This window comes from Oryzias latipes, chromosome 10 (genome assembly GCF_053564925.1).
Source record: "Oryzias latipes strain Hd-rR chromosome 10, Olatipes_Hd-rR_3.1".
NCBI lineage: Eukaryota > Metazoa > Chordata > Actinopteri > Beloniformes > Adrianichthyidae > Oryzias > Oryzias latipes.
In genome coordinates, this window is record NC_136246.1 from 32887431 (window position 1) to 32906791 (window position 19361).

Consider the following 19361-nt stretch of genomic DNA (forward strand, 5'->3'; position numbering starts at 1 on the left):
CAGGTATAAACTCGGAGGTGAGGTACAGCCTCATCGCAGGCGATGCCGGCTACTTCTCCCTGGATGAGTTTTCGGGGGTCCTGCGTTTGGAGCGACCTCTGACCCCCGATACCCCGCCCACCTTTGTGCTGAAAGTGAAGGCAACCGACCGCGGTCTGCCTCGCCAACTCTACTCGACCGCCACGGTGACGGTGGACGTGGTCTCCCTGGACGACTACCAGCCCGTCTTCCTGAGCTCAGACTACACGGCGCAGCTGCCGGAGTCACTGGCGGTGGGCTCAGAGGTCCTGAGCGTGTCGGCGCTCACCGCAGACGGCGGCGGTCCGGACGCCATCGTGTACCGCATCATTTCTGGGAACGAGGACGGGCGGTTTCTGCTGGACGCTCACACAGGTAAGAAGAGATTCATGATTTCAACAGGTTCAAATGGGGGATTTCAGACAAAAATATATTTAAAAAGATCCAAAAGATTAATTTTATTCAAAGATCATTACCAAAATAGTGATCTGAAAGCAGCCTTAACTCAACATTTGCATGACTAGTTTGTTTTTTTAGGGTCGTCTAATCAGCCCTGACAACACAAATCACACATTTCTGGATCTGCATCAAAGGTGGTTTCAGTTTAAAACAAGAAGAAGAAGAGGTCAGTTTTAAAGCTATCGCTAAGAGAGTGGAAGATTATGAATTTCTTTAGAAAAATTGGCTTCTATAAAAGGCACAGTTAGTTAGATTCACTCCGCTTCCTGTAGAAATGAATCTGTCATCTGTAAATGAGGCTTTGGTTTATGGAGAAAAAAAAATAACCAAGAAGATAGAAAAATGTTCACGTTTCCCTCCGATCATCCTGATTATCTATTGTCAGTGTTCCCAGAGGTCTTTTTATCATGAATATGCAGTTTTTAGCCAAAATCCAAGGACATAGTTTCTGCAGAGCGTCAGGACTTGAGTCGTGGGCGGGACTTTTGTCACGGAAAACCCCGCCCCCATTGCTGTTGTCTGGAGCTCTTTGTTTACATGCTCTTCTGCTAGCTTACAGCCCCCTCACACCCCCAACTCAACAACAAAAATGGCGACCAATATTGGTCGCTGTCCAGGCGTCCAGTTCCGATCCAGATTCCAGCTCAGACCAGGAAAACAAAGACGTTCACGGATCTGTTTGTCTGCAAGTGGATGCATCAGAATGGAGCTTGTGGCCCCGCCCAGCATATTTTCTACGTTTTAAACGGCGTTTCATCTGCTTCTGATTTAAAAGGATTTGGAAAAAAAACACACCCCATCAGTGGAGCAGGTAGAACCTGTGCTGACCCAGGCTAACCTGTGCCATCATGTGCTAATCTGTGGGATTCAGCAACAGTCAAGTCTACAGATTAAGCTGTTTATTTAAAAAATAAACACTGAGAAGATGCTGATTTTGCTCTACAACATCTTTTTTTTTAACTTGTTCTGTCCAACAACTGAGCAAACAGATTAGAGTTGAAGGCCTTTTGTGTTGGACAGGTACACCCCCCACCCCCTCCCCCCACTACTCTACCCCCTACAACCCTCCTCATCCGCCATGTTCCTCGACCCCTCCTCTCATACCCCCCCCCCCCAATGCCTTCCCCTCTCTACAAAGGGGAGGGTGAGCCCCAGTGGGTCACGGTGAGCCAGCCCACAGGTCCGTCCTCACTCATGCACTCTCGCACACACACTCACAATCTACTGGTTGACCCCCACCCCCTGTCGCCACACAGTGTCCCGCTCCGGCCAACCATGCCCCCGGCGCAACACTCCCGACCCCCACCATAGCCGACAGGATACCCACAAGCCTGGCCACCCTGGGAGGACCAGGTGGGTGAAGACCGGCCCCCCCTCCCCGACCCCACCCATGTATGGTGGTGTGTGTGTGCTGTGTGTGTGTGCTGTGTATTTGCTGTGTGTGTTTGGTGCTGACATGCAATCTGTGGTGTGTATTTGCTGTGTGTGGTGTGCATTTCCTGTGTGTGTGTGGTGTGCATTTCCTGTGTGTGTGTGGTGTGTATTTGCTGTGTGTGTGTTTAAAGAAGAAGTTAAAATTGTGGGGCGGAGCAGTGAAAGATGAGCACGGATGTTTCACCGTACCCCCCCCTCCACCAGACCATCCCCACAGTAGATGAATCAATGTGTCTAATAGGCGAGTAAAAGTGGAATGGAGGGCGGGCGCCGACGTGACCCCAGTGAGCCCCGCCACCATGTCCCACCCATCCCGTTCCCGGAGCCCTATGAGCCTGTGTGCAACGTTTGTTTGGGTGGGAGCGGGGAGGAGCAGGCGAATGGGCACAACCGGAAGGAGGAAGGCTCCCCCCTCCTCCCCAGCCGGCCGGGGTAGACCCCCCCCGGGCAACCAGGCAGTCAGGAGGCGGCAAAGCCAGCTGCAGATAGAGGCCAGAGCCGACCCAGCGCCGAGAGACAGTCAGCAAGGAAGGGGCCCGGTGCCAACCACCAGGGGCAGGAGGTCCAGCCCCACCAATCGTACCCTGACTTTCCTGGGGGACAAGCACCCCCCCCAGGGCGCCCACCTCTCCTCTTAAAAACTAAATCCATAAATACAGGAAGAAAAAAAAACCTCTTCTACAACATTCCACAACATCACTTTCACTTTCCCTCAGACCGGAGGCCAACGCCGTCTAAACGTCGGCTCACGGCGAGTCAGCGCCATGGCCTGCCTGCACAGGATAAGAGGTCTTCTTTGTTTCTCTTCAAAGACATGAACGCAGCAGAAGTTCGCTGCTTTAAAGGGGAGCACACAAAAGAACAGAGTTTGAGCGGTTCCTGAACGCCTCACTCCGCTCTGTCTGCCTAAAAGTCCTGTGATAGTTTTAGGCGTTCAGATCGCACAAGAAGATGACGCTTGCCACCATTCACCCCCACATGGTGGAAGCTGTTGAAACACCTGCAAAAAAAGAAAAGACAAAGGTTTTCCTTCAGCACTTCTTCATCTCCTGGTTCTTCATAAGCAGAATCAGTTTTCTGGCGTTTGAATTAAAGCAGAGTCGTTGTTTTCCCGTGGACCGATGCCCTCGCTGTGATGTTGAGAACGCTCTGCATCATTTATGAGTTCCTGCTTTTTGATGCTCAGAAAGACTCAGCAAAAAAATGAATTATGGATCGTCCATCATCTGCAAACATCTCCAAGATGCCTTTAAGGACACGGCTGCAATCCGTAAACCTCAGAATGCCTTCCACACTCGCTTTGTTTCAACCCACTGATGGCGTCAGATTGGCGTGGCTTCGCCGTCATGGCATCGTCACAGCAAAGCCTCAAACGTCTGCGGAGGAAAGTCGGTGCGGTCGGACAGGGAGAGGTGGAAGAGGAGGAGGAGGAGGAGGAGGAGGAGGAGGAGGTGAAGCACTGAGCATCTTTCTGCTCCTCCTTTCCTTCCTTCCTCCTTTCCTTCCTTCCTTCCTTCCTTCCTTCTCCTCACATGAAATCAGATCTGCATGTTCTTTAGAAGCTTGTTGTGGGAGGAAACGCAAACAGAAGATGAATGGAAATAAAACCAAAACCCCACGTATATATCCTAAGGAAGTTTTACAATTATTATTGGATGGCCGCAGGACCTACATGTTGGCCTGTTAAAGCGTGAATTTCATTTTCTTCCACCATATGAAAACTGTTGTTTGAGCAATCTTCACGAGATTTCAAGCAAGTGCCACCAACTTGAGACCTGGCGTCCAAATACGACGACATCACATTGTGGGTTTTATCACCACCGAAGTTCAATGTGATTACTTGTGACGATGAAATAAAAAAAAAACACATTAAAAGGGAACTCAGGTTTCAAGAGGTTAAGTCTACAACCACAACTAAAGTTTGATTGACCTTTGACATCAGAGAAAAGGCCACCATCTTGAATTATTCCAAAATATATATATCCCCTTTTTCCATGGAAACTGTTGAAACTACCTCAAGAACCAAGACAAGACGAAGGTTTTCCTTAAGAACTTCTTCATCTCCAGGTTCTTCATAATCAGCATCAGTTTCTGGCGTTTGAATAAGATATTTTAGATGGGAAGAAAAGTGGTTACTTCCTGAGACGTACTTATTTTTTTCTATAAGTTTAAACAAAGTTTTAGTGATTAAAAAAAGAACAATAATTCAGCATTTTTGGTCAAATCTACCCCCTTATTAATCACCGATTTGGATTATCCCAGATTAAAGTTATCCTGGATCAGATTGGAATCCTGGTTACTGAGATGGGAAATGACTTCCTGTTTTTACTAAAACTCATCCATCTCTTCTGTTGGTCCCCATAAATGTTTTGACTAAAAAAACAGTTAAAATAGTAATAATCTAGGTGAAAATTCCCTCAAACAATCTTTAAATCTTCAGATGAAGTCAGAGGAATCTTGTGAATTACGTTGGTTCTGCTTTGTTTGGTGTTTTTTTTGGTCTCTGCAGCCTCATACTCTCACAGCGCTTCACTGGGACTGTCAGACCTTCAGTCATGACAACAAGCCTGTTGGTAACCAGGAGCTCAGTGACAAATTACCGCACTGCTTTTCTCTGCGGAAAGAGGCTGCACGCTGTGCAAGACCAGCTCCAACTGCTTCCAGCAAAACACAGAAATGAAAGCTGGCAGGAGGGAACAGCAGGGGGCTGATATCAAAGGTGCTCTGTGCAGGATTTACCATTCGCCACCACAATAATCTGACACATTAGCGGGATTACTGACGGTGCACAGGCACAGAGACGGAGCACAACGCCGTTGGGAATTCCAGTTCTCTTTTGAACCATCAAATCTGGGAATCTTTGACAAAGTTTACACTTGAAAAACCAGAAGATTAATATGACATTCTGATCCAAAAAGGAACATTTTCTTATGTCAATAAATTCTTGGATTAGTCCCACAGGTAAACCCGACGGCGTTCCCCTGAAGTACAGAGCGGGTTCAGGAGAAAACACAGTTCACGTTGTTCCAAGTGGGACTGGTTTAGGTTCAAATATGACGTAAACATGGATGCTGCTCACGACGTGATCGAGAAGGGAAGACAATGAAAACTCTGAAAACAGAATGTGGGACGGAAAGGAGGATGGATACACAGCAGAGAATCGATAGAAAACAAAATCTACTTGAAATCTAAGTTAATTATGCATCTTCCATCACACTGGGTGGACCAGAGGTCTCTGTGATCAGTCCTGGGGATCAATAAAGTGACTCCTGCGCTGCGAGTTAACGATTCTGAACTTGTTCAAACCTGGAGGGTCTGGGTTGGAGCGGAGGTGGTTGTTTTTATTGGATCCTGCTTTCTTAATGAAATGCGGCTCAGTAGACTGGCTGGCAGCCCAGAAAAACAGGCAGCACCCCCCCCCACCACCACCACCACCACACACAAACACACACATTCAGTCCCTGCTGGGGGCGAGGAGCTCCAGCAGCAGATTCACCGCTGCTGCGTGGTGGTGGTGGTGGTGGTGGGTGGGGGGGGTAAATTCTCACTCAGAGTACGAGAAACAAACACATTTTTACCGAATCAAACCATCTGGATTTGGATTACGTGATTTGGATTCAGTGGTTTGGATTCAGTTATTTGGATTCAGTGATGTGGACTCTGATTTGGACTCCGTGATTTGAATTTTAGTGATTTGGATTCATTGGTTTGGATTCCTTTACCTAGATTCAATTATTTGGATTCAATGATTTGGAATTAGTGATTTGGATTCAGCGATTTGGATTCAGGGATTTGGATTCAGGGATTTGGATTCAGCGATTTGGACTCCATGATTTGGATTCAGTGGTTTGGATTTACTGATCTGGATGCAGTGATCTGGATTCAATGATTTTGATTCAGTGATTGGGATTCAGTGATGTTGTTGCGGTTTCAGGAGATAAAAAGATCAGAGGTATTCCTGCAAACGTCTGATTTAGCAGTCGGTCCATACAGAGTTCTGGATCTTATGTTGCGTATACGACCCACACATCATGATATGATTATGTAATTGACACACGAATCACTAATGAATTGCATATAAACAGCTCAATAATCACACACGTGTCGATCTTTGTGTGATTTATTCGTACTTCTTCTTTGGTTTAAATGTGGTTCACTCCTGATACATCTGTGAAGATTTCAGCTAATTTTATGACGGAACACGCACACAAACACAGAGGAACACCCAAACAGACATGTGAAGACACAGATGAAGCCCATCAGAGTTGTATGATGTGACGGAGGAGCAGAGGGTCCAGCTGAGACGGGACATGACAGGCTGCATCAATGGAGGCGGAGCCACTGAACGATTTCTCTTTTACTGCCTTCATAAATCCAAATTGGACTCCACACGTGGATGACGGCGAGCACACGCAGGCCGCCGTTCGGAGATTTACAGTTCATGAAAGATGAAACAACTGAGCTCTCAAAAACGAGGGTTTATGGGGCTGGTCACATGACCCCCCACACATCACTTATCGCCGCTGTTAACATCCAGAGCGCCTCCCTGAACATCCGTTAAAGCCTGTCACTCTGCATATTATTGACTCTGCATTCCTCTGTGACGAGAGCTGCAGCGGAGCGATGATGAGAGGAAACGTGGAGGAGAAAGAGCTCAAAGAAATCCTTTAAAAACATGTTTGTTCTTTAAAGAAACACTAAAGGTGACATTTTTCACTCATCAGCCTCTCAGAACAGTCGGTTTGCTGCATGTTCCTCACTTCATACATCAACAGCATTTATGCAACATCACACATGAGGAAAACACGCCTCTTGGTCACTTTTTATCTCATCACAGTTAAAAATGAAAACATCTTTGTTTTGAGAATTATTCCTTACGTTTAAAGTTCTTCATTTAAGACAGAAAAGAAGTAAGTTCTTCAGCAGCAGGACAGAGATTTGAAGCTGGTTTGGACACCATGAACAAAGACCGGAGCAGCTCCTGTTCCTGAAGTCTGATACGTCCAGACAGCTTCACAGGTCTGAACATGAGCAGCTGTCCATCAAAAACACGCAAACAAGTGGCTTTCATAACAAGAAAAACCTTTAAAAGGGCCACAGGCTCCCTGCTATGCCTCACTCTTTTTTTTTTTTTTTTTTTACCTTGTCCTGTCCAACAGCTGGGCAGACAGATGAGAGCTGAGGGCCTCTTGTGTTGGACATATTTTACTTTAACAAGAGGGGTTATTAATCTTCAGACAAACCAAAGGTATGTCTGGATAAACCCCTTTTGTAATTGAGGCCAAACTTTATTAATTTCAATCATGTTTGAAGATCTTTGGTGTTGGACGGGACGGAAAAGGAAAGAAGGGAAGAAGAGAGAGGGACGTTAGAGAGAGGGGGGGAAGGAGGGTGATAGTAGGAGGGGAAGGGGGATAAGACCATGAAGCAGCATAAAGCAACAAGTTTACTGGTTGTTAATCACCATGGTAAGGCTCAAATGCAGTACAAAAAGGGCGGAGCCTGTCCACACACACACCCAAGTGTCAAACACACCTGCTAGCTGCAGAAATGCTATGCCTCACTCTGATGCATCAACTTGCATTTCCTCGTCAGGATAAATCACAGGTGTGGGACTCTAAACATGAGTGAGAAGGTGGGGGTACGTGTCCAGATGGGACTCATGTCAAACATGTTTCACATCACAAATGATGTTTGATTTTCTGCGTCCAGTCAGACTGAGTCTTTTAGCATCTTCTCCTTTCAGGCCTTCTGACCCTCATGGCGCCGCTGGATTTTGAAGTTTCCCGGGAATACTTCCTGTCAGTGGAGGGGAGCAGAGGCAAGTCCCCCCTCAAAGACATCACCACCATCATCATCAACGTGACCGACGTCAACGACAACGCGCCAGTGTTCAGACAAAGCGACCGCAGCGTGGACATATCCGAGGACCTGACACCAGGAAGTCTGGTGATGAAGGTGAGTTTCTACTGAAGTCCTGCATGGTTCAGAGGGTAAACATCTGCAGAAGCGACGCTAACTTACAGGAAGACTGAACACTCAGATCAGCTGCTTTTTCAAATCAGATCATGAGTGAAGGTCTGGACTTCTGGACTAGCTTGACAGCGTTCAGCAGGTATTGATAACGGCACAGAGTGATGACAGGACAGCCGGAGACCATCCGAGCCGCAAACCAGATGGAACACGCTTGCTGCAGGTCAGCAGGCATGTCGGCTGTCACGTCGGACCAGCGGCAGATAACGCAGCAATAACACAGTTCAGCAGCTCGCTGATGTTGGCGCCACAGCTGGATGAGTCTGGAATCACGGCGCTTCAGCGTCGACATTTTCGCCTGCGCCGCCATCTGCCTCCCATCAGTTTACCTGTCCATGTTGAGACACTTAGAGCGTCACACGGCTACAAACGATAAAGATGATTTGAAACGGGTGGCTTTTTTAAACCATGCCGTCTTTTCTGAATGTTTAGTCTTTTCAGGGAAACAAATCAACAAAAACAAAGCAGATTTAAGTAAAACACAAAATGTCATTAAAGAAAAATAGAAGGAAGCAAAACAAAAAGACACTAAAAGAAACTTAAACCGCAAAACTAATGTTTGTTTTATCATAAATGTGTCAATTAGGAGGACACTGAGAATAAACTGTGCTGCTCTGCTGTCACTCTTCTGGTTTGGTTCTGGTGATGACATGTGATTTGTACCTGCTCCACCTCTACAGGTGACAGCCACTGATCAGGATGGTCCGATCAATAATCTCCTGCGCTACTCCATAGTGAGTGGAGACCCTCTGCAGCAGTTCTCTATAGACCATCGCAGTGGAGAAATCACCGTCCGCACCGCTCTGGACAGGGAGCAGGTCGGTGTGCATCTCGTAAATTAAAGACCGGGGAGGAAAAAAAACACGTTTCAAATAGAAAATGTTATGTTTGTGTCTGCAGACCCCTCATTACTCTCTGACGGTGCAGGCGGCGGACGAAGGCAGCCCCCCGCTGTCGTCGGCTGCCCTCATCACCATCACCGTCAGTGACGTTAACGACAACCCCCCTGTCTTCTCTCAGGTCAACCACCATCTCCTGCTGCAGGTATGACCGTGACCCGTACGGTCCCCTTAGGTCCCTTCAAACGGTTCTGATCGCTTCTCTGTTTTTGAACGCATCAGACATGCAAACTTTTACTTTCACCCATCAAATCCTCTCGATCGGTGGGACTCAGTTGATCAATATTCTTATTTACAAGCTCTTTTTCAACACTTTACTGTGGAGGAACAAACCTCCACAGCAACAACTGCAAGAAAACAAACATGAGGTTGAAGCCAAAACCGGAGATGCATCACAGGAGATGGTCCTGATGGACCTTCAGCTTCACTCCTTCACCGCTTCACCGTTTCTGGTGATCTGAGTGTTGCCCGCTGACACACTCCAGGTTCGCCATCGGGTGTCACTGCTGCAGATCTGGAGACTCCTTTCAGTCCAGAGTCTTGTTGGAAACTGAGAGACGGTGGTTCCATCTGCTCGTTCCTGCGCATCCATCTCTGACGGGTGCAGGTCACTGTCAGCACTGACCTGATAGATGGAAACTGCTGGGGGTCACCTTTGCAGTCGGATGCTGCAGGTCAACCAGCCTTCATTCTCCCTCCTTTTGCAGTAATGACCTGTTTAGAGTAGCTGGATGGCTTTTTTTTTTTTACGTGTTTTGGGGAAGTATACTTGAAGATCCACTGGAAAATTTGCAGACCACGTCTGCTTCCCAGCATGACTCTGTGTGGAAACTTTAAAAGGTGAAACTCAAACGACTCTGAAAATCTTCAAAAGGTTTCTAAATGCAACAGCAGAATAAATCCATCTAGACTAGAAGAAAGAAGCAGCAGCAACTATAAACATTCATTTTGATCCAGTTGGAAAAGAATGGAAGGACTCTTCCACTGTAGCATCTCTGAGGGTTTACTCACAGCAGCTAATCTGGACCACAATATGCTGGATCTGGATTATTTTCTGTCTTCTTTCTGTTAAGTCCCCCGGTGTCCATAATGACCTGAGCTTGAGTGTTTTCCCCACACAGCAGTGGTCGGAGTGACCTCTTCTCGAACCATAAAAACGGTCTTAAATGTGCTCTGATTCAGTACATTTTCCAACAGAACCAGTGCTTCCGTGGTTCGACTCCCTGAATTGGTTTATCATTTGTTTTCCACACGTGGTCGGCTGTGTGCAGAGAGGTGGATCTCCATCACCAGCACCGGTACGATGCTGCCTTCCTGTCCCCCGGGCTGATGGAAGGGTCCTTTAACAAAGCCCCCACATGTCTTGTGATGCATGCTGTAATTGAAATCTCAAAGACCTTGCATCAGGGGCCACGCTTGTATCCCATTACCTCCATATTGTTTTCCTTTCTTGACATCCATCTCCTTCAGTGCGCTGTGGTTTGGATTAATAGCTTACTTTGGAAGGAACTGCACGTTAAAAGGGGGGGCTCTGCGATGGGAAGGGTAATTCATCACAGCGAGCGGCTTGACTTCCTGTAAATAATTTGGTCCGGGGTTCGGGCTTGGTTCTGAAGTTCTGACGTGATGGATGTAAACTGCAGCGCTAAAGGCTGTTTCTAACAAGATGAACGGCGGTCTGACGCGAACGTCGTGAAACACTGATCTGATGACGTGTCAAGGCTGAAACCCTCTCTTATAAAAAAAAAAAAGGCTATTCTGGTGCATCGGTTGATTATTGATACCCCGAACGTTTTGAAAACTCCTTAAAATTATCATCACGCTAAATCGGTGAGTGACTATGCTCACGTAAAGATGTTACCATGGCAACCACTGAAAAGTTGGGATTAGTAAGAGGAGTAAAACTGAGAATCGATTGGTTAACACGAAGTATTATACTTGAAGTATAAATTGCCAGAAAAAGATGCACCTTCACTGCCCTGGATCTGTGGAGGGTTCAAAAAGGGGGTCAAATAGTTTTCATGTCCTCCATTTGGCCATGACAACAGCTGTTGTTAAAACCCTTACAAGGAGCTCCGCTTGTCATTAATGGAAAAAACGTCGCCATCCAACATCCCCAAAGGATGATTACGGCGTTCTCGAAGGTCCTCCTTGTTCTCCACGCGTTTGAAACTGATCAAAGTTGTAGGAAAGTCTGAATCGGCGTCGGTCTCCTGCAGGAGGGCGAGGCCGTCGGCAGCACCATCCTGCAGCTCGTGGTGATGGACAGGGACATGCCCAAAAACGGCCCGCCGTTCTCCTTCCACATCGTCAGCGGCAACGAGGACCGCCGTTTCCACGTGGATCAGGGCGGTCTGCTGTCGCTCTCCGCCCCTCTGAGGAAGAAGGTGAAAGCCCACCATCAGCTGAAGATCCAGGTTAGTTTTCCGTGCAGACGCAGGGATGTGGATGTTCTTCTGCATAGATGGTGTTCTGGTCTGACCTGCTCGGTTTGATCTCTGCCATGGTTTTCAGGTGACGGACAGCGGCCATCCTCCTCTGTCCTCCATCTGTGTAGTCAACATCAACGTGACCGAGCAGAGCAAGTATCCTCCCACCGTCACGCCGCTGGAGGTCTTCATCACCACCACCGGAGGCCAGTTCCCGAACCGGGTCATTGGCTGGGTCCATGCAGCTGATCAGGACCTGCAGGACGTGCTGATCTACAAACTGGTGACACCGGATAACGGAAACAAGTTTTCCATCGACGCCAACAACGGGAAGCTTTGTGCTGAAGGAACTCTGGAGGACGGCACATACGCTTTGAACGTGAGCGTCAGCGATGGGAAGTTTACCGTCTGGGCTGGGGTTAAAGTTCACGTGTGGGCAGCCAATCAGAGGGCGCTGGACTCCGGCCTGACTCTGGTACTGGCTGGAGTGAAAGCGGAGGAGTTCCTGGGGGACCACTGGAGGGGTCTTCAGCGCAGCCTGGGTCAGGCTGTGGGTCTGCCCCAACAGCAGCTTCTCCTGGCCAGCATGCAGCAGCTGAAGAACCCCGAGGTCCTGGAGGTCTTGCTGATTTGGAAGCCCGAAGATGGCCTTCCCCGGGCCCTTCCGTCCACCAGGCTTGCAGGTCAGGCTTCAGCACATCTGCTCATTCAGTAAACCAGCTCTGGTTTGGTCAGTGTGTGACAGTGATGTGTCTGCGGTGTAGGGATCGTCTCGGACATCGAGGACTCTCTGGGCCTCAGCATTCTCAGGGTCAGCCATAACGGGTGTCTGGGTAGCAGCTGCCCCCCGCGTGGCTGCAGGAACGCCGTGCTGCTGTCATCAGAGACACTCGGCCTCTTCTCCACCAACAGAGCCAGTTACATCACCCCACTGCACCGCTGGGAGAGCGTCTGCCCCTGTAACGGTACGTCAGCGGAGCACCGCTGCCTCAGAAGGTCCTAGAGAAGCAGAGAAGCATCTCTGAGCAGGAACAGAGCTCCTGAAGATCAGACGGACTCTAAAATGTAAAAATGTCAGCCCGATGTCTGAGAGCGTATTGCTCTCAGCTAGTTCTCAACCACGCAGAAAATACATCAAGTTTTTGTCTTTTCTCATCAGATAAACCTGATGATTGAACCTTGGAGAAGAAGCTGCTGCCTCATAAAGTCCATTAAGGACAGAAAAACTAATTAAGTTACTAGAAAGACAGGCAGGATATTAAGAGTTTATTTCAGAAAAGACATTGAAATAAAGAACACAACACAACAAAGAACACAAAGAACAATGTCTGCTGTGAAAAGGTCTTCTAGATGAATCTTCAAGGTCTGACCTGGATGACGTAGAATCTAAACATTTTCCAGAAAGGCCGAGATTTTTGATCCAGAACTCCAACTATCCACCTGGTTTGAAGTAGCAGTGGGGTAAAAAAGAGCAGTTTTCTTTTCAATTTTAAACCTTAACACAAAAAAATGGTTTAAAAAAAACTAACTCTGGCAGCTATAAACTCAAAGAACTTCTTTTATCACCAGTCAGGCACGGCGGTGGGCAGCTAATAATTTGGGCACCGAATTCCTTCCCTACTTAATACTTATTGGTGAACTATATAGTTTTATAAGGGTAAGGGTGGGAATTAGAACATAGCTGTAGATTTTACATTGTGAAGTTTTCTGTTTTTAAAGCAGTTTTTAAAACAGATCGACGTCAGTTTCAGACGAATCGGAAAAAGTTAACTTTTTGATGTCCTTAGCAACAGAGGTTTTTTGCTAACCACGCCCTCATGCCTTATATGGCCATATCCAGTGTGTTTTAATATGTTCAGTTCCAGACATGGATGCACACATTACATTTTCACAGTATTCCGTTAAAAAACGTAGGAGTTATTACAGTGCGCCATATTTGCTAGCTCGCCACACCTTTCAAAATCTACAACTTGTAATTGCAACATTTTTTCCATAGTAGCTTGCCATTGATGCCCAAAAAGTTACGAGATGATCGATAAAAATCCCAGCGACAAGTTTACATTTGTTTCTGATATTAAATATGCTTTTTTTTTTAATTCAACATGGCGGCCAGTTTCCTGAAGTTAAACGTTGACGAAACTCCAGAGTGTAGCTAGCAACGTGTGCTAGCTACACTGTGCGTGAAATTTTGAGAAAGTCGCTCGAAAAAAGTTCATTTTCCCATATTATGTTTAAACGTGAAAATTGCGAAATCCCAGAATTTGGCACAAAATGCCGCCAAACCGTAGGTCGTGTTGCCATCTTGTAATGATTTCAAAACTTCCTCTGGATGTCGCCGACAAGGATATATTGGTTTTGTGAGTCAATTCTCAAAAAAAAAAAAAAAAATTTTCTCGTTTTTGCAGAGTCAGCACATTTTTTTGTAATGTTTGCAATGCTTACCACGCCCACTTTCCTTTATCGATCATGTCCTATGTTACATCGTTTTGTTCAGTGTGGGCCAGGGAGTCGCATATTTCATTTTCACAACAAATGTGCGAGCTAGCTAAGATCGCAACGGTTGTGAATTCTCCACAGACACGTTGTTCAAAATCAACAACTTCTAATTCCAACATTTTGCTATGGATGCCTAAGATGTTACGAGACGATCGCTTAAAATCCCTAGGACAAGTTTTCGTTTGTACCTGCTGCTAAAGGTGGTTTTTTTTTTCAAAATGCCAGATGGCGGCCTTTTCCCAAGGTTAAAGGTCAACGACACTTCTGTGGTGTTTGTAGACTGGAGCTGGCAGCAAGTGTCTGCAATTTCGTGAAAATCACTCAAACAAAAGTGTCGTTTTCCCATATTGTGGAAAAACACAAAAATCTCCAATTCTCAGAGTTCGCCACAAAATGGTGGTGTGGCCATCCCATAATGATTTCAAAACTTTCTTGGGATATCCTCGACACGTGTGTTTTGGTTTCGTAACTGTATTTGGGGGAAAATATTTCGGTCATCGTCTTCAGGGTGGTGACGTTGTCTTTTTGGAAAATTCTTTTTCAATTTATCCGAGGTTTGTGCACATTTTGGTGACTTTTCCAGTATTTGGCGGGGGTCAAATTTTCGCTGAAAGGCTCTGAAATTGTTCCAACTGCGAAAACAATCTGGTCCTTGCAGTCAGTGGCCGCTGCTGCGGGCCATAAAAATACAAATATTTGCGGGATCCATGGAAGAATTTCTGCCTTCTAGTTGTTTCCAGTCAAACTTCACGCCAGTTTCTAGGCTGCTGCCTCCAGGAGAAGGATTTAAACATTGATTTTTGTCACAGGAAAAACTCAAATCCTCTGAAAAATCCCACCTGATTTAGAAGCGAAGGGTTGTTTTATGCTTCTGTCATCTTGTAGAGGTTTCATCAAGATTCAGGAGCTCAGGTGTTTGGATGACAAAGTAAATAAAAACCTGAATTCACCGTTGCAAAGAAATGCTTTTTTTACCGTCTGTAACGACTGTACTTCCTGAAAACCCCTTTTCTTGATCTGGACTCAAAGTTAGTGGAACCCCGAGGCCACGTGGACGCCGAAGTTGGTCGGCGGTTTTCGGTTTCAAGCAGCGTGCCAGGAGCAATGAGGCGTGAGCGGCGCATGGGAACGTATCCCGTGTTATTGCTGTCAGCTCTGCATGAATTCACAGGAATAAAAATCATTTCTGCCGTTGCAGACGTTCAGTCAAGCAGGACCAGGGTGCATCGGCGCTCCTCCTTTGTGCATCATTGTTTCTGTTGCACAAAGTGAGAGGAAAATGTAAATACTCCCGTCTTTACTATAAATCACTCCCAACCCTTTTATCTGTAAATATGCCCTCAGATCAGTTTGATTACGGCTGGCAGACGTGTCGAGCCCCTCGGCGGAGGCGCCAGCCTGCCGAACGTCTTCAAATATTTAATTCCCATTCCTGCGAGGATTAGCGCCGCGCTCACACAATCCAAGCTTGCTGCGGGTGATGCGGGAAGACGGCAGCGGTTTTCCTCTGAAATGTCCCGCCATCCCTGCCTCCGAAACGCCATTCCGCTTTCATCCTCAACGTCTCAAAGGTTTGGGAGGCTCAGGGCGTCAGAGGAGCTCAAAGGATGAATCTGAAGGAAATCTTTTCAACGCGGGCGCATAATAAAATCATTTTCAGGGTTTGTTTTCTAAACGGTGGGGGGGGGGGTCGGCTGTATCGCCGAGTGACATGACCTGAAGAGGCCTTCTATTGTGGAGACACTCCCATGCAGCAGATCACTGAGGGTGTCTTTATCATCGCAGGGGAGACAAAGCTTCCTGTTGGAGAGGAGATCATCTAGATCAGAGTTTCAGACGCCGTTTGGGTTGAAAAAGCAGCGATGGATACGGTTGCAGCCAAAAAAGTAAATAAATCATCCAGAACGGGGGGAAACCAAAGATTTAACCGTAATCAACTTGGTGGCTCACAACGAGAGTGCAAATCCTGAAACGGGATCTCAGGGAGGGGAGGGATGGAGTCCAGGAGGAGCATCCTCGCATTGATCCTTTGGTCCTGTGGTGACGGCGTCGTCACACCACTGACGTGTCTGAAGAGCGTTTAGCCTTCTCCCAGGCGAGGACCTGAAGGGTTTCTGGTGGCCTCCGCTCCAACTTTCTCAGCCGCCGCTCCAAAGTTTGTCAAGAGCCGCAGATCAACAGCATTGACGGCTTTTCTTCAGGGCTGTGACCTTTGAGGCAGAATTCCTCCTTCAGACCTTCAGATCCCTCTGCTGGATGAGCTGGAGGGTGAGCCGCCTCCCCCCTCCTGGCATCGATAAACCTTCACATTAGACACTAAGAAAAGCCACTTGGTTTGGGTTCTGATCCGCCGCTCCATGAAATCCCTGACTTTCTCCTGTCCTTTTCTTGTCCAGGTCTTTGTTGTTGTTTGTGTTATTCGTTTTCTGCTTTTGGCTAAAGGTGATGAAGATGAAGGAAAATGTTAGAGTTTGACTTTTCCTTCAGAGACGCGTCTGTTAGATCAGGAATCAAAGATTTGCTTCTCGCCGCCTTTCGTACGCTGACTCAGAAACAATGCGTCTCCGTGGAGATTTGGAGATAAGCTCTTTAAAAAAGGCGTTTCATCTGAAAACACGCACGTGTGATCAGTGAAATGCCAAAGTGCTGCTTCAACCCAGAACTTCAGGGAAACTTCTGAAAATTACTTTTTAAGTCTCTTAACCCTTGTGCTATCTTAGATGACCCCCCCCCCCCTTCCATTGACGTGTTCTCCCTACCATGACAAAGGTGGATAAAGGTGGAAAGATTTCATGTAATCCATGGACACCAGTGAAGATCACAAATCATTGAAGAAAAAAGGTTCAGAGCACTGTCTAGTGGGTCTAGATCAGTGTTTTTCAACCAGTGTGCCGCGGCACACTAGTGTGCCGTGGGAGATGGTCAAGTGTGCCGTGGAAAATTGCCCTCATTAACTGATCTAAAAACATTTTCCATCTCCAGGATATCAGCTCTTTGTTCATCCAAACAGGCCCTGATAAAACACTGAGTAGTTAGGAATATAAAAGATCATAAAATACTTTTTTCTTTGTGTTTATTTGATTCTATTAAAGACATTTTGATAAGAATGACGCGAAATAGCTGCAGCTATAACTGTGTAAGGAAAAGTCCCGCAGCTTTTACTGTCTCCACGACTCCACCAATCATTCTTGAGGGGCTTAATCACATGTCATCAGTCTGACCAATCAGAAGTGGTTAAAGTCTCCACTTCCTAGTTCCAATTTAGCTCATAACTCAGTCAGTTCCAACAAAAATACCAGCTAAAGCTCGTCTTTAGCGGTGTAGCTTTCCACAGAATCCGGTATCAGACCGTGGAACAAGTGAACAAAACAATGAAGCTCAGAGACGCGAGTCTTTCTGCCGTTTTCTCGCAGTTTTCACACTACATCTCCCATGATGCATTGGCTTAAAGGGACAGCGTCTTGAAAACACAACGAACATACAGTTTGTATGTAACTTAACTTTTATTACATCTCTTAGAAAAACATCTGCAACTTCCTGCTTTTTCTGCCACAATTATCACAAAAATGCACGTCAGATTGCCGGGGGGGGGGGGGGGGGGGGCTGTAGATCAAAACAGACTATGAGTTTCTGCTTTTTTTTGGGGGGGGGGGGGGGGGGTGCTGGTGTGCCGCGGGATTTATGTCAAGGTTAAAGTGTGCCGTGGCTCAAAAAAGGTTGAAAAACACTGGTCTAGATGACCCCACTCCCAACGTTAAAGTGCCTAGGATAGAACAAGGGTTACAAGTGAAATGTGGGTTCTGTAAGAAAATAAATCAGGGATTTATTCTTTGAAATACATTAAACACAGAGCAAATATAAGGAAAGATGAGTCATTCAGCAAAGTGAAGCAGAAATCTTAAAGATCTGTCGTCTATAGGTGTGAACAGAGGTGGTTCATACTAACGTGCAGTGATGATTTTTAGTTCCTGACACACCAGCATCACCAGTTTAGTTTGCTCACTTGAGAATGATTTTTTTTTTCAAACATTCACACTTAAAGGGTTATATTTGCCCAATTCTATGACTACTTCTTAAAAAGTGTCTATTTTTGTTCATTATTTACATCTTTTTTCTTTTTTTTTGTTTTAAAGTCTCTTAGTTTTCTTCAGGTATTTCTGACATCACAGTTCTTTAACATCTCACTCCCATCATCTTTAGATCACAAGAAGGCTTTTTTTATGGCCGAAATCCAAAAACCAGTGTGGTTTTCTAGGACATAGTTTCTGCAGAGCGGCAGGAGTTCATTGGAAATCTCCCCCTTGTTGCTGATAGCTCTCTGTTTACATGCGCTACTGCTAGCTTACAGCCCTCACAACCCCCAACCTAACATTAGTGGTGCAAAAGAAAAAGAAATGGCGAGCAATATCAGAGCCATCCAGCCGTACAGTTCGGAGCCAGATTCAAGTTTCAATCTCATTTTCCTTCTCTGAGCTGGTATATTTTACTCCAGTTTGCATTTTAACCTACTGCATTTCCTGAATACGTTGTTATTTGCAACAGAGAAGCCCAGAAATTCGTACTTTGTCGTGTGCTCTGTGCCAACATATACAGGGAATGCAATACGTTAAAACCAGCTCAGACGAGGACAACGAAGGCGTACATGGATGAAGTCGTCTACAAGTCGGGCAGGGAGCTTATAACCACCTAGTTTATTTTTTCGTCACAAAAATGATCTTTGTCAAACTGCATTTTTCCTTCTTATTTACCACAATTTGAATAAAAAAAATACCCAGAAATAGCATTTTAATCCTAGTTATCCTTTTTATATGTCCTCCATCTTAAGAAAATGCTACAAGACCATGATAAAACCTCAAAAAGACCATTTTCACTGGAGTTGGGCTTCAAAGAAAAGAAATGTTTCCCAAACGTGTCACAAAATGACTCCTGGCTTGTCTCTGTGACTGACAGAGCCGTTTGTGTTTCAGAGTCGGCTCTGAGGTTCGACAGCAGGTCCTACCTGAAGTACCTGCACGGGCAGGACGAGGACAGCTGGGAGTTCAAGCTGTCGCTGGGGTTCAAGACGCTCCACACGCAGGGCCTCATCATGTCCACGCACGGCGCCGGCGACTGGGGAGCTCTGCAGGTACTTCCCCCCGTTCTGCTTGAAGGAAACGCAGCGACAAACACGCCACGCGTTTCCTTTCGGCTGAATCTCTGCTTTGGTTGGTTCCCAACCGCACACTGCTGTTTGGAAATGTCACGACAGCACAGGGAGACGAGGATGAAGCCAGTGATGCATTTATTACAGTCGGAGCCAGAGAATCAGAATTCCATTCATCTGAAGGAGGTGGAAGAACTCACTGAGTTTTCTCTGATCAAGATGGAAGGAGGGAGGGACGGATGGATGGACAGATGGATGGAGGGAGGGAGGGAGGGAGGGACGGATGGATGGATGGACAGATGGATGGATGGATGGAGGGAGGGAGGGAGGGAGGGAGGGAGGGACGGATGGGTGGATGGATGGAGGGAGGGAGGGAGGGAGGGACGGATGGATGGACAGATGGATGGAGGGAGGGAGGGAGGGAGGGAGGGAGGGAGGGAGGGAGGGAGG

At 46.6% G+C, this 19361-nt stretch overlaps 1 protein-coding gene across 1 annotated transcript in view; it reads left to right on the top strand.

The window, feature by feature from the left end:
• Nucleotides 1–19361, top strand: part of fat2 (FAT atypical cadherin 2) — a 93917-nt gene that overhangs the window by 60421 nt on the left and 14135 nt on the right. Inside the window, exons 16-23 of the mRNA XM_023959404.2 lie at nt 4–393; nt 7658–7869; nt 8625–8762; nt 8845–8988; nt 11063–11260; nt 11358–11955; nt 12037–12237; nt 18736–18893. Of these exons, the coding sequence (XP_023815172.1) occupies nt 4–393; nt 7658–7869; nt 8625–8762; nt 8845–8988; nt 11063–11260; nt 11358–11955; nt 12037–12237; nt 18736–18893 (2039 nt within the window). The remainder of the gene's footprint in view (nt 1–3; nt 394–7657; nt 7870–8624; nt 8763–8844; nt 8989–11062; nt 11261–11357; nt 11956–12036; nt 12238–18735; nt 18894–19361) is intronic.